Source organism: Bacillus rossius, chromosome 12 (assembly GCF_032445375.1).
Source record: "Bacillus rossius redtenbacheri isolate Brsri chromosome 12, Brsri_v3, whole genome shotgun sequence".
Lineage (NCBI taxonomy): Eukaryota > Metazoa > Arthropoda > Insecta > Phasmatodea > Bacillidae > Bacillus > Bacillus rossius.
This window is the reverse complement of record NC_086339.1, coordinates 54,084,295-54,099,698: the sequence shown is the minus strand read 5'-3', so window position 1 is coordinate 54,099,698 and position 15,404 is coordinate 54,084,295. Positions and strand designations below refer to the sequence as shown.

The following is a 15,404-nucleotide window of genomic DNA, read 5'->3' as shown; positions in this document are numbered from 1 at the left end:
GTTACGTTTATTACAAGTCTGTACATTGTAGATGTTGTAAAACACGAAATCATTTAACCAACTTGTGTACACAGTTTCAAAACAATATGTTTTTAAAAATGTCACTTGTGCTTATAATTGTAATATATTCGCTTTCTTTGCGGATAAACAAGCAATTTATGTCTAAAACATAGAAGACATTAAATATTATCACCTAGTAGACAATTTCTTGTTATTTAATCTTTTCAGTTCTTTCCTCCCCAAAGACTGGTTTCGTGTACGTATTGACGGCGACATTTTGAATAACACCACAGATGAAAGTAGAGAAAATTAAATTCATGCCTACATCAAAAATATAGAAAATTAAGTTTGTTTTCAGAGTCATTAATAAATATATTCTAAATGTTTCATTTTTCATTTATTTTGATATTGTTGTATGATCATAAATTTATAAGCATTTCAGCATTTAAAAAGGGGGGTTGTCTGTAAAGTGGGTTTACGGACGATAATTTTACGTGATAACGTCATAAGAAAACATTGATGAAAAAATTGCATACTTTTTAATTTTCAAATATTATTTACAGTATTTGCAAATTTAATTTAAATAATTTTTTTTAAATATAATTACGAACAATTAGTTAAAAAGCCCGCCTTAACCTATTTGATATAATAGAAGATTTCCTCGCAAAGTAGTTGGCCGGTTCTTGCAAGCTCGGCTCAGACAGAACATGAAAATTTTTCGTGCGTGCAGCCGGGGTTCATCGATTTATAAGACGTAATCACGTCAAAAAAATTGACTTGTGTCTAGCCGCATACAACTGTGCCGCATCTTAGGCTTCATTCGGGAATTCAAGCCGCTGCTCGTGAGTGTGACAGTGCATGAACGACACAACAACCACAATATTTGTACGCTCACACTTTCAGTTACCGTGTTCAAATAAACTGCCTTTTACTTATAAGATGTCATTCTTAAAATTAGCAAGATATAATTTAAAGAATTATTCAGTAGGTTAACTACATTATAAATACTTTAAAACATTGTGGATCGTTGGTTATATTAGGTAAGTATAGCTACATTAAAAATACTGTAAATTCATTTTATGGTTGCTTAGCAAATAACTTTTTAATGTGTATAGCTATCCAGCGCTAGGAAACCGTTTACATGATTTCACAGTATCTTTAATGTAGCTATCCTAACCAAATCAACCGTCCACAATGTTTTAAAGTATTTATAATGTAGCTAACCCTACCTAATTGACCATTGGTTATCATGAGTTGCCCATCCTTCCGCGCCGTCTTTTTTTTATGCCGTCTAATTTTTTTTTCCTAGCCTAAGTTAATTCTAAGTGTGTAGGGGAGGGTCCAGGTTAGGGGAGGACCTAGGTGTGTCTCAGGCCGAAGCCTATACACTCTACCATGCGGGTTTCGAACCATGCAGGACAAGGGCGCGTGCAATTGTGTGCGTAGTGGGGTTTACTGGCCAGCCATGGCTGCAATTGGCGCCATGACTGACGCCCCATTGGTCGCCTAGCTTAAAAGCTAGCTAAATGTGACCCAGGTAAAACCTGCATAGACACAGGGAAAACCCTGGGCCGGGTCATGCGGGGATCAATTATCATGCATTAAGCAGGCAGGTAGCTACTGGACAAGAGGGAAGAAGGGACCAGGTAAGAAGAGTTGGAGGGGCTGAAAAATCAACCATGCTGGAGTTGGGTGCTTGGGCCTTGCGGCCCGCATTTAAAGTTTGGGAACTCCTGGGTTGTTATTAACCAGGGGCGCAAGCGCCCCCAGGGGCGGGCGACTTCACTCGTCAGCCCAGCCACAGCTGCCCAGGCAGCCACAGTTAAAACAGAAGTGGGCAGACGAGCCAGTAAACCGGCTCGAACTGCGGGCGCACGGAGCGAAAGGCAGCCTAACGTTGCGCCATCTTCATCTTCCTTCTTCAGGTCAACAGCAGTACTTTTCAAGCCAGGGTGGGGGGAGGGAACCAACCTCGCCACCCAAAATCCCCGAGACGGTTGAAGGTCGCGCCGCTCGAGGCTACTACTGCCAGACCTACAGTAGCCCCAGCTGAAGGTTCCTGATGTCTTACTTCAGAGTTCCGATGCATTTCAATTCCGTTGCGCGCGCAGCAGTTCACAGCTCCGCAAGTTCCAGCCCGCAGTTCGTCTACACTTCGCTACTAAGGCACATCGAGCTCCCCTGCGGTGCCTTCGCCGACGAAGCTGCTTCCTGCCACGCGCCGAGCTACATTCAGGCTACCTTTCACCCCGATAGCCGTAATAACGACTCCACAGGCCGGCCATTGGTCCACGGACTGCTATTGGTTATTCGCAGCCACCCCAGCGATATTGCAACTCTCGGGCTGGGCTCCCGTATCCGCCACCCGCGGGACGCGGTCGGTAGCAGTTGGCGCTGCTAGGCCGCCACCAGCACGCACACAAAACCAACATGCACTGCCAGCCTTCGGTTACCCAATAGGTCGCAGGGAACTCCCAGCCAACAGCCCGCGAGAGAGATGCGCACGCCCCGAGAGACGACCACCGACTTTGCCGTCTATTTTCGTCAGGAGTGTCGGGTGTGCCGAGCATACCCGAGGCTAGCCGAAGATGCGGCACAGTTGTCAGCGGCTAGACACAAGTAAAAAATTGCATGTTTCCTCCAGAATATTAACAAATAATTTTATTTAATTAAAAATAACTCCATTTCCTTAATGATGAAAAAATTCCTTAAAAGAATACATTAAAGTTTACAATTAAAGCTAAATTAAATTTAAAGATGCCGAAAAAATAGAATTAGATAGTTTAAGAGTTGCTTATAGTTGATTATGATTCAGCGAAACGAACATACAGTTTTGAGTTTTGTAGTGTGACAATTCTAATGAGTTAAAATATCTGCAGTGTTGACATTAATTAGTATCGTAAATATTTTCGGTTAAGCTCTTGAAGGTAATTTCGGTTGTGTTGTAATGATATCATATAAAGTCACCGTATTGTATTTTTTTTTTTCTGATTTGATGGTATAATTACTCCGGACAAATAATGCACTAGTGTGCGATGGCAGATTCTGTTTTGATTTAGGTTTTTGAGTAGTGTCTGCTAAGTGATGTTCTTCATATAAAGGGGGGGGGGGGGAGGAATAACTTTTGTGGACATATTTTACCGGCTTCTCTTGGTTGGCTGGTTCAAATCTCTGTTATCAGGGCAGTTCTAAGTTTATGTTGTGTTATATTTGCATATAAACTTTTATTGTCACTCGGGCCGGCTTGCACATTCGTGACTGTAGGCAAAGAAAGGTATTCCTCCTTTGTTTTACCTGCAAAATGCCAGCGGAGATTTTATCTAACAGACTGTAAAATCCCTTAAATACTTGGCTTACTATCCTTGAACCTTGTGCAAATAATCCTCTATTGCTAACAATTCTCCCCACGTTGATATTTGGACTGAGCTACGTGATAAGTCATTGAATGCGTATTCAAGAGAATGTAGGTTTGAATCCTGGCCTGCTCATCCTAATTTTGGTTTTTGGTATTAGTCTAGATCCCAATACCACAACAGTAGTATTGATGACTACATTATTACAAGACTAGCATGAGAATATGAGGGTTTTTGGGCGGGAGCATTCAAATGCTTGTTTCGCAGAAAATATGTTTCTCTTTTAATCTAACTTTCGTGTATCGTTTCTATCCATCAGTTCTACATATTCAAGTATAGAACACAATACTGAAGACATATTTTCCCTGGTATCGTATTGTATACAATGATCCTGCCCGGTTTAGTATTTTTTTGCGATGCCACATTATATTATTTAATTTTTAGTTTTAAATTGATGTCTCAGGTATCGTAAAGTATACTATAGCCCTACTTATTCTAATATAGAACATGATACCGAAAATTTATTCCATACTCTAATTTAATTTTCTCAACAACAATATCTTGTGCATAACAAGCATGTAAATCTTCCCCCTGAAAAACGCCCATTTTTGCGCTAGTACCGTAAGAACGTACAAGTCATTATTACTTATATCGGTGTGTGTGTGTATATATATCTGACCTACCCTCACCAAAACTTTTGTTTTGTTTTTATCACTTCAACGATTGTACATAGGAAACACAGCCATTTTAAAATTACCTAATAAATTTTATTTTTCAATCTAACAAAGAAAAAATTTCACCTAACATTCCAAATTAGACACACAACACACCTTTCACTAACACAGCAAATGAAATGCACAAAAACCACAACTACAAATCACAAACACTTAAAAACCATAAAAAAACTACCTACTTTCTTGGCTTTATGGCAATAATCGTTTACTGTCAATATTTATCTTTATATATTAAATTTTCACCAAAAAAAATTGCCATTCCCTCAGTTATTCTGTATCACAAAGCATGAATTGTCTCTTTTCTGCTCACTGCTACAATCAAAACTACACAGTCTATTTTTATTCGCTTAGTAAATATATTCCATTCCTCTTATTACTTCACTCCTACCCTAACTATTATTTCTCCAAAACTCACATTATAATTCATATTTATTTTCACCATAGTCCATTCAAATGTTAAATGTTACATGAGCTTTGCATTTTTTAGAGGACGCAATTTTATTTTTGGGACATGTGTGGGGGGTCAATAGAAGCTTAACCTCAAGTTTGTGGGGTCGCCACCCTTGTCCCCCGGCCGCCATCTTGGAAAAAGGGGTGCAAACACCTTTTTCGCGATATCTCGGAAACTATGCGTCCTACAAAAACTTTGTAAAGACATAATTTGTAGCAAATTGCTTTGCCTACAAATATGTTGATATAATTTTTTGCTCTAAATTTAAAATTAAAGAAGTTATAAGCAAAAAAGTAAGAAAATTTCTATAAAAATTTTCTATTTTGCTCTATAACTTTTTTTCATACATTTTACAAAAAAATTACCTCCAGACCAATCTTGTAGATCGTCTTTTGAGGAAAATTTTTCTCTATAATTTTTTTAAATTTCATTAATTTAAAACGCTGTTACAGCGCTCCAAAGTTGATCGGGTTCGTCAATGCTCATGAGAATCCAGTATAACGAAATGGTATCCTGATGGCATGGTCCTAAGTATATTGAACCTGTGGCACATGATGCTGTTTTAAATGTATATGAAAGAAACAAGACCTGTAACATATTTGGTTTGTACAGTTGTCTCGCTGATCCAAACTTGTCGGAACTGGACCCTGTCTGGATCATCAAAAGTCTGGATTACCCGTAATCAAGTTTAAAAACAAGTTTTAAGTTTTATAAGCAAAAGAAAAAATCTTATTGATTAGAAATCAATGTTTATTCATTATAATGTATTTAAGAAAGCTATATACATATATGTATGTACATATAAAAAATTTACAATTTATTCAAAATAGTCGTAATATTCTTTTATTTTAATGAAGATTGCAGTCGTTTTGCCTTGCGATCTCGTAGCTCAGCAGACTGTGTGTTGCTTCTCAGAGTAACTCAGCAACCGTCCAGCATTATAGTCGTTTCGCCATGAGTTGGGTCAGATGATTCTTCCGTACCTTCGTCGTAATCTCCCGAACTGACTATTTCAGTTTCAGTGTATGCAATGCACGTCTCCACGATTTCATCTTCACCTAACATTTGATGACCAATCTGCTGTCACTGTTCATCTCTTCTGATATGTCATTCTCCTCTATGTTGGCCCAACCCTCCAACTGTTGAAAAACTTGTACAAAATCAAAGCTTAAAAACTTGTACAAAATCAAAGCTAGTTAAATTTGGTTGAGTTTCGTTTTGTCCCTGGTTTTCCTGTGAAATGCTCGGCCACAATTCTTTCCAACTTTTTTGAAGAGTTGACGTCTTAATTTCTTCCCACACTTCTGCAGCCAAGTAAATGACAGTCTTCATGGTCACTTTTTAATATGATCCATTAAGTTAGCTGACGGGTCTGCTTCTTGTTGCTCTAAAAGAGACATGATCATTTTTTTCCTATATCACCATTTTATTGCTTCAATCACACCTTGATCTAAGTTGTATCAAAGCAGTCATGTTTTACAAAAAATTTCACCATTTCGTAATTCTTCTGCACTCGGGTGACACATTGAATTATCACAGCTTTTTCTGGGCGGTTTTTGTTTTTTAAAAACTTTTTTGTTTTAAAAACAAATGTTTTAAAAATGTTTTTAAAAAATTTCTGTCCATCCATGCCAATTTTTGTGGAAGAACATTTTCATTAAGATTTTAAGGGCCCTAGGCTTAGCCGCTTTGCCTATAACCAAAAGTGGAATTTTCAAATCGTCAGAGGCAAGGAAGTAAGTTAATTTTTTTTTTTTTACCTTATGCCTTTGATTACAGAATGCAACTTTTAGGTTAATGTTTTTTGGAACCATTTTGTAATTTAATCCTGTTTCGTCAGCATTAAACACTTGACAAGGCCCTAAGTTTTCATCTTTAACAAGCTTTTCAAATTTATTTTAAAGTCTTCTCTTGCACTATTGTCGCCCAACAAAATTTCACCTCTTAAACTAAGTTCATGAAGACCATGTCAGTCTTTCCAACGGGACACTCATCCCACACTGGCAGTAAAGGCAGGGTCATCTTTTAATTTTTCATTGAGTTTGAGTGCGAACGCTTGTATTGTCACGCCCGACAGTGGATCGCCTTGTTCACGTTGTTGGCGAAGCCAAATGTACAAAGCCTCGTCTGAAGTTTTTTTATTTTTTAACATTACTCTGTTACCCAGACTGTCCTTACTCACCATTTTCACATATAAATCTTCAATTTCTTTCTGATTTTTTTCCAATCAAAAACTGTTTGTTTTCCCACTCCTAAATCTTAACGCAATTCTAGTAAATGATTCACCCGCATCAATACGAAATAAGACTTGGTTTTTTTGCTCCATTGTTACAATCACTTTCTCACGTTTAGTAGCCATTACGTTGCTCTTAATAAGTGCACACAATACAACACTCGAACTGAATAAAAATAACTGTCAGGAGCACCTATCACCAGCACGAGTAACCATCGACTGAAGGGAACAAAACAAAACAACTCGCAGGTATAGAGTCACTTCTTGGAAAACAGACAATGAGCGGAAAACTGATGGTAAGACTCCCGACAGCTGAGGGAAAGCAGACCAACTTTTTTTTTTATTGTAATACATTAACCGGATGCCCAGACTAGCAGGGTCCGGATTAGCGATACTATACTGTATTGTGATATTCCAGTTTTTGTTACGTCCAGGATCTTTTGACGTACTAAATTAAAACAGCAAGCATCATGTACCCTCAGAATAAATATAGCCTACTCAGGATCATGCCATTAGCATCAAGGAATAAACTGGGATACATGATGTGGAATAAGGACAATTTTTTTTGTCTTATAAACTTTGCATGGTTACCACTTTAAATATCCTACTTCTTTATAATCATAACAGTATAGTAGAGTCTCATTCTACCACAAAGTCCACTTAAATTTAGACTCTACATATTAAAAGTTATTTTTTTTTTCTCATAAATATCTGTAACTGGCACATGGCAGGTGATGTGTCGGCCCTGGAGATGACGGGCCCGGCCGGCGCACCCCCGGGTGCTCGGAGCGGGCAGAGCTGACGTGCTGCCGTGTCCCAGCACGGCCGGGCGATGCTGCCCGCTCCCGACGGCTCCGGCCCGAGCCCAACATGGACTTCATGGCGGTGGCAGCGCAGGCACTAGACGCAGCAGCAATGTGCCATCTGAGTGACAATGCGCAGGTGAATCTGAATCAGTGTTGCAAGAAGCATTGACAATGAACACCGATTTCATTGCAATGAATTTGTTTTGATATTTAATATATATTTTGAAAATGGTCTCTGTTGGATAAGGTTTTCACTAATAAAAAGAGGACGGGAACAGATCTTAGTTCCTCAACCGTTACAACCTTTTCCTTTGGAAGCCTGCTGTATTTGTCTGTATTTTCATGGTTGTGGTGTCCAGAATATCTGCCACTTCTCTGCGGTTGTCATTGTGTTGTCACTGTGTTGTCATCGTTGTGGTGTCCAGAATATCTGCCACTTCTCTGCGGTTGTCATTGTGTTGTCACTGTGTTGTCATCGTTGTGGTGTCCAGAATATCTGCCACTTCTCTGCGGTTGTCATTGTGTTGTCACTGTGTTGTCATCGTTGTGGTGTCCAGAATATCTGCCACTTCTCTGCGGTTGCCATTGTGTTGTCACTGTGTTGTCATGGTTGTGGTGTCCAGAATATCTGCCACTTCTCTGCGGTTGTCATTGTGTTGTCACTGTGTTGTCATCGTTGTGGTGTCCAGAATATCTGCCACTTCTCTGCGGTTGCCATTGTGTTGTCACTGTGTTGTCATCGTTGTGGTGTCCAGAATATCTGCCACTTCTCTGCGGTTGTCATTGTGTTGTCACTGTGTTGTCATGGTTGTGGTGTCCAGAATATCTGCCACTTCTCTGCGGTTGTCATTGTGTTGTCACTGTGTTGTCATGGTTGTGGTGTCCAGAATATCTGCCACTTCTCTGCGGTTGTCATTGTGTTGTCACTGTGTTGTCATGGTTGTGGTTTCCAGAATATCTGCCACTTCTCTGCGGTTGTCATTGTGTTGTCACTGTGTTGTCATGGTTGTGGTGTCCAGAATATCTGCCACTTCTCTGCGGTTGTCATTGTGTTGTCACTGTGTTGTCATGGTTGTGGTGTCCAGAATATCTGCCACTTCTCTGCGGTTGTCATTGTGTTGTCACTGTGTTGTCATGGTTGTGGTGTCCAGAATATCTGCCACTTCTCTGCGGTTGTCATTGTGTTGTCACTGTGTTGTCATGGTTGTGGTGTCCAGAATATCTGCCACTTCTCTGCGGTTGTCATTGTGTTGTCACTGTGTTGTCATGGTTGTGGTGTCCAGAATATCTGCCACTTCTCTGTGGTTGTCATTGTGTTGTCACTGTGTTTTCATGGTTGTGGTGTCCAGAATATCTGCCACTTCTCTGCGGTTGTCATTGTGTTGTCACTGTGTTGTCATGGTTGTGGTTTCCAGAATATCTGCCACTTCTCTGCGGTTGTCATTGTGTTGTCACTGTGTTGTCATGGTTGTGGTGTCCAGAATATCTGCCACTTCTCTGCGGTTGTCATTGTGTTGTCACTGTGTTGTCATGGTTGTGGTGTCCAGAATATCTGCCACTTCTCTGCGGTTGTCATTGTGTTGTCACTGTGTTGTCATGGTTGTGGTGTCCAGAATATCTGCCACTTCTCTGCGGTTGTCATTGTGTTGTCACTGTGTTGTCATGGTTGTGGTGTCCAGAATATCTGCCACTTCTCTGCGGTTGTCATTGTGTTGTCACTGTGTTGTCCACATAATCTGTTTAGTTGCATTGTTGTATTTGTCTGGTCATTAGCCTACTGTGATGTTTTTCTGACTAATTACTTTAATAGAATTCTCCATGCTGGCTGAGTTTTAAAGTTTTCAATATAGGCGGTTTTTGGCTAGTTTTCTGTGTGTTTGCAAGTTCATCTTTTTTTGTCCATTATTGTTATGACATACCATGTAACCACGAATGGTGTGTGACCTAAAAAAAAATCTTGAAAAATCAGTCCTACTGTTACACTCTTCAGTCATAACAGAGTAAACCCAAGTTATGTTACAACTTTGTTACAATTCACTCTCCTCATGACTGGGGGGCAACAAGTGGATCTTTTGGTTTCAGAAGGAAAATAATGATTTTGTCTAGATATTAGTACCTCTGTTTTTATTTTACTTCTGATTATTTTCACATTGGATATTTTGTAAATAGATTAACAAAATATATATATATATATATATATATATATATATATATATATATATATATATATATATATATATAACATGGATTTATAATCACATTGTTAAAAGAATGGGCTGGCCCTTATTAGAAAATTAAATAGATCTTTAACATAATTGAAATAAAATTCGTAACAATAAACTGCATCACAATACCAGGATCTTTTAAGTGTTAATGGGACATTATGGCTGTCAGATATGTTCAACATCATGGTTCAATGCTAGTCCAAAAATGTTTTTAAAAACTGAAGGGCTGTTCATTTGAAGGTTGCTGGACGAAGTGGAACAGCTGACGGGGCGTCAGAGGGCCTTAGTCATCCGGCCTGTGGAGACTGATCTGGTTCTTGGAATATGTCCGGTTCTTGTAAACTGGTCCGGTACTTGTACCCTGTCTGTGAACAGAGCCGAAACACATATGTTCAGGACTGATTCACAGACAGTTGGTGGAATAGGCAGAAAATGCCTTCTAGTCATGATGATGGTCGGGGAGTAAAGGTTGTAGAAACTCAAAAGGGATGATGTCTTCCAGGATCTGCCCGGGCGTTAAGCACACGGACCCGTTTCATGATTTAAAAAAAATTAATTATTTATGATGACTATAACATGACTACTCGAGCTAGAAGTACACGGACTGACTAATGCCTAAACACTACCATTGTGGGAATCATCCCATGTCTAGTTGATCACATCTTAATAGAAAAACGGAGAGGCATCCTGATGATGTAGATGCGAAGTAGTCAGTCCAGAATCGCGGCGCACAGTAAAGTTGGGGCGTCAGAGACTCGTGATTAAAATGCGACGTTAAAGAAAGAAAGGGGGGAGGCTTTGCTTTCGGACTGAAAGGTTCCGACGGTTACCTAGGGGCTTGTCGAGAAAAGCAGACTTCGATATCTCAAAGTTGGTGATACCGGCCGATGTTAGCGCGACCTACTGAGGTGTGGCTGAACTGAGTAGAGGTCGAATTGCACGAGGCGGCTGGTAGCAGCATGGTGCTTATGTAGCGAACTGAGCCAGCGCTCTGTGGCCGGGGAAGGAACTACTGGGTACTGGTTGTTGCGGGAGATGCCAGAGGGCAGGTGTTTAGTGGGCATTCAAACACCCAGGGGAAGTGATTCTTAAAACTACCGCCAGGTGGCATAAGCATGTACTTTTTACTTTTTGGGACTAGTGTGGTGGCCTTGGGGAGAGGCAGACCCTGGCCTGGGTTAGTGGCCGGTCATCGCTCTGGGCCGGTGTTCCCAGGAAAACTTGGAGAGGTGGGGTGTGTGGGGGCTGCTGATGACAGTGGGAAAGATGCTCTACAGGACCCGGAGGCGTGACTATACTTTGGCGAAGATGATTCGCGATCATGTCAAGAAGTGCTCGCGTCAGGCGAGGTCTTGGCCTGTCCAGAGAGCTTGCAGGACCTAGCAGTTCTCATCACGGATCGGAGGCGAATTACAGGCGACATTTGTGCGCTAAGGCGGGGATAAACGGATACACGGACTGACTGGCAAAGGACTCAAAATATTGGATCTAGGGCTGGGAAAACTTGGGGAGACAGGTCTATTAAAGATTGAATGGGAATGTATAGGAGGAGGAACAAGTTTAAGTTCTTGCAGCGAAAGAATGACTGGAGACATTATTTTTTTAAAAATAAAATTTTAAATTCTGCGATTAAATACTAGTTGGCGGCACATTACCCAGTGCAAGAACCATTCAAAAATTCTTGTTACAAAGTACCTCACTTTGAAGTAATGCTTACTGTTTAGAGCATACCTATTTCAAATCCCTTCGATATGTCTAACATTTAAAACAGATCTGTATAGTGCGGGCCAAATGTCTTGTGAGCTGTCAGCATGGGGGTTAGGAGTGTGAGAGATAAGCAGGATGGAAGGGGAAGTAGAAGAGGGCACTATACCCATTCAAAATATGTTGACAATGTAGTGCTTAATATACGATGTAGCCAAGATGTGAGGGTATCAAAGCCACAGTGATGTTTTTAGAACAGTGAATGTGTACCCCTGCCATGCCGTGTTGGCACTATTCACTATTTCATTCTGTGGTGCTTTATCTACTATTAAGCTTAGCTGTCTGTTCCAAGAAATGTTTTTCCATTAAACAATGCAAGTCCTTTGAACAGCACTGTATAAACTACTTCTATCATTAAGCCCTAAAATAGAAAGTTCCTACAGGTACGTTGAAATAGTATTTCAATCTAAATTACACTTTTTTTGTTTTTTCCCTTCGTTACTGGAATCATTAATTGTAATTGTGATTATATGCTTGTTTTATGTTTTGTATTTTCTTTTGATTATTGTAGTGTTTGTGTATGCTGTGGTCGCTGCAGGTATGTGGTTTTGGCTGCTGACGTATGTTGGCCAACTGCGGTATTGCCTACCTGTTGTGGTGCTTCCTCTCAGGTGTGCCTAGGAGGCGTGCCCTCGTGCTGGCAGTGACCACATCAGGCTCTGTGTGTGTGTGTGTGTGTGTGTGTGTCGTGCCCACCGTGAAGTCCCTGACTGTTGTTGGGCATCTGAGTGTTTTATTGCATAATCGTCGCACATTTTATACTAAAAACAAGTTTGAAAGGTAGTGGTGTGATTTTTATAAGAAATTTTTTTTTTTGCTAGGTAAAGTTATTCATAAAAACAAAACCCATTCATGGAAAGTACGTTTATTTAAAAATTAAAGTATACAAATGCACGCCAAACAATTTAAATTAATAAGTCATGCAAAAAAAACCTTTCTTGAACTTTAAATAGAAAAACATAATCTGTGACCCGAATGCAAGCCTGAACTAATGCATAACTATCTTCGTAGTCACACTTACCTTTGAGCTGAATACCATACTTAATATTCAACCCTGTTGTTAGAATGATACTTAATTTTTGGGAAAAAATTTTTTGTCCAGGAAACATCTGATATGTTCTAGTTTCAACTTTTCTTTGCTATTTTTTTCTAACATAATAATTTTTGTGTCGGTCTTACGATTCGAGAGGTACACTATGGTAATATGCATCTCAGTGTAGTCTAGGGATTGAGAGATCTTTATTCTTTTGTTATGTCTGAGATACACCAGTTTCCAAATGTGTATTCCATGACACTTGCACAGGTAGAGTGCTGTGGTGGTTAGTTTATTTAAATTTCTGGTTACAATTTTGGAGTCATCTTGTTACCACATGTTTATTCATGTGATATGTTCGTGCGTAGAATATAAAATATTCATATAAGGTTTATATTTTGGTATTTTCTGTTATAACAATTGTGGGCTGTCATTATTCTACACTTAATGAAGCCTGACACTAGCTGGGCTATGGGTTCAGTTAAAATAACTATCAAATTAGAAGCAAACCAACTGCTACCCAAACTTAATTTTAACCCTGCCCTTAATCTGCGTTGTAGAACAAAAAGAAATAAAGGAAGAAAGTAAAGCAAATATAAAAATAGTAGATATTAAAACAAACACGCTAGTTTGTATTAGAGCTGCAATGAAATTAAAATGGAATACCAACATTATTTATATCGGGAAAAATTGCACACACCTTATAAAAATTTATACATTTCTAAATATTACTGGCTGTTTACTGGGAACATAGTATAAACAACCACCTTGGTACTGTAGACATGAACTTAATAGGTAAATTACAATGTTAAATATATTTATTTACTTTAAAATCCCCAAAATATATAAATAAAAATAAAAAACTTGGATATGTTTCAAAGTGCCATAAACTTGTGGCATGCAACCCCCTTTATTGAAAACAACTGGGTCTAATGTCTTATGAGTTTAAAAACGGTTTACTGGGGCAAACAAAACATCAAAAACTTTTAAAAATGAAATTGCAAGATCTATTTAGCATAGCTTTTCAAACCCAAGGTTAATTTCGTAAGTGCACTACTTGGTTCGCTGATATTGGCCTTGTATGCAAATAGTCAAACAGGGCCCGACATTGCTAACGTTATTGCAGTATGGTCATATTGATGTCAATGTAATTTTTTAATAAGTCACTAATGTACAGCATTACTAGTGGTGTGAAAAAATGGTGTAACCATTTTACGCGAAAAAACGCAATAATTTGACTTAAAAACGACATAAAACAAAAATACGTTTTTTAAACTACTAAATGTGAAAAACAATATACATAGTACATCAGCTATATCGGTGAACATGTTTTGACGTTGTAAAATACTATACATATATACATTCTTTTATTTTTATGAATGCACTAATTTCTTAGCATTTTTAACATTGATAAATGGTTAAATATCACGTTCACTGAGGTAACAACATAAATATTATTCCGTTCTAATGTTCGCTTTGTTTTAGCAGAATCGCCAACATACGAGAACACATAACTCCATGAACGTGACTTAAAACTAATTTCAAAAAGTTAAATATTAAGTCCATTTCCAACTAATTTCGCGTGAGTTAATATACGTTTAGTTTCTTCAAAATGTAACACAATATCATTGTCATTTTATTTTACTGGCACTTCTTATAGATACTGGTATTTTTATTACAATTTTAGTTTGGTAACATTGGCTACGCGTATATACGGGCAATCCTTTGTCACGTACACACGTTACGTTGCTGCTTCAAAACAATGCCGAAATTAAAGCCTACTGCCGAGTCCCGAGCAACAGAATTTAAATGTGAGGGTTTATATGCTTCTAACAAGATTTTATTTTGCAGGTGGTGTAATTGTAGAGTTGACCACGAAAGGCGCGACACTGTTGTAAAACATGTCAACAGTAAACACCACGTTAAAGTTAGGTTAGGAAGTGCAGCTGGTGTCAGCAGCAAACGTTTAGCCACGATGGAAGAAGTGACTACTGTTGCCAAAAAATGAGAGAAGACAGAGAAAAGTTCATCATGAAAACTACACAGGTGTTTATCTCTGCAAATATACCACTTGAGAAATTGTTTTTAACAGAGATTAAATGCTGATAGTGGTGAAACTATGTAAATTTATCGACTAGTCATAAAGTTAAAAGTCCATTTAAAACAGTTTAAAATGTTTCCGATAGCATGACAGTGTACAGGGTTACAAATTTAAAAATACGTATATTTTTATCCTTATTTTCTGCTGAAAATTCCTATAAAAACACAAAACACCGCAATTGTTGACTTTGGAAACGAAAGTGGCTAAATTATAAAACCATAATTTCACACCCCTAAGCATTACGTTTCAATAAACGCATTTGCAACCATTAAAACTTGAGTATAGCCATTTTATACGCAATCACTAAAATGTTGAATAAACGTCTTGCCTAATAGTCAATCTGACAGAGACAATATTTTAAGATGTGCGTGTTTGACATGTTAATAAATTGTTGCGGGGCTCGTTGGTAACAATATTGCACCAAAAGCAGTCGGTTCAAAAGTCAGAAGTCTTTTAACACTAACTTCTGGTAAAGTTTATTTGCCGGAGGCAACTTAATTGATAGGGTGAACGTGTTACCCTAGTGAATGTAGTCATGTGGCATCTACCAACAGGTAGGTGCTCTCAGCAAAATTGCACTCAAGGCATGCAAAAGTCTGTAACGATCGTCCGCCCGTTGCTTGTTTCGCGCACTGCCGGCGCACACGCATCCAATCACTCTCGGCAGAAGATGACAGATCCTCGTTCAGCGCTGCCCACCTTCA

The 15,404-nt window shown here is 38.9% G+C and overlaps 2 protein-coding genes across 3 annotated transcripts in view; one reads left to right on the top strand and one right to left on the bottom strand.

The window, feature by feature from the left end:
• The window catches only part of LOC134537952 (alpha-1,2-mannosyltransferase ALG9), a 231,049-nt gene extending 230,754 nt beyond the window's left edge, over window positions 1–295 (bottom strand). The window contains exon 1 of the mRNA XM_063378962.1: window positions 194–295. Within this exon, the coding sequence (XP_063235032.1) occupies window positions 194–276 (83 nt within the window). The 5' untranslated portion in view covers window positions 277–295. The remainder of the gene's footprint in view (window positions 1–193) is intronic.
• Window positions 296–2,833: 2,538 nt separating this feature from the next.
• LOC134537949 (gastrula zinc finger protein XlCGF7.1-like) overlaps window positions 2,834–15,404 on the top strand; it is a 40,382-nt gene continuing 27,811 nt past the window's right edge. The window contains exons 1-2 of one of the 2 annotated variants that reach the window (XM_063378956.1): window positions 2,834–2,927; window positions 7,503–7,713. In XM_063378956.1, the coding sequence (XP_063235026.1) occupies window positions 7,642–7,713 (72 nt within the window). In that variant the 5' untranslated portion in view covers window positions 2,834–2,927; window positions 7,503–7,641. Of the gene's footprint in view, window positions 2,928–3,065; window positions 3,275–7,502; window positions 7,714–15,404 lie in introns of those variants that run through there. The other variant, XM_063378957.1, reaches the window with a different exon arrangement.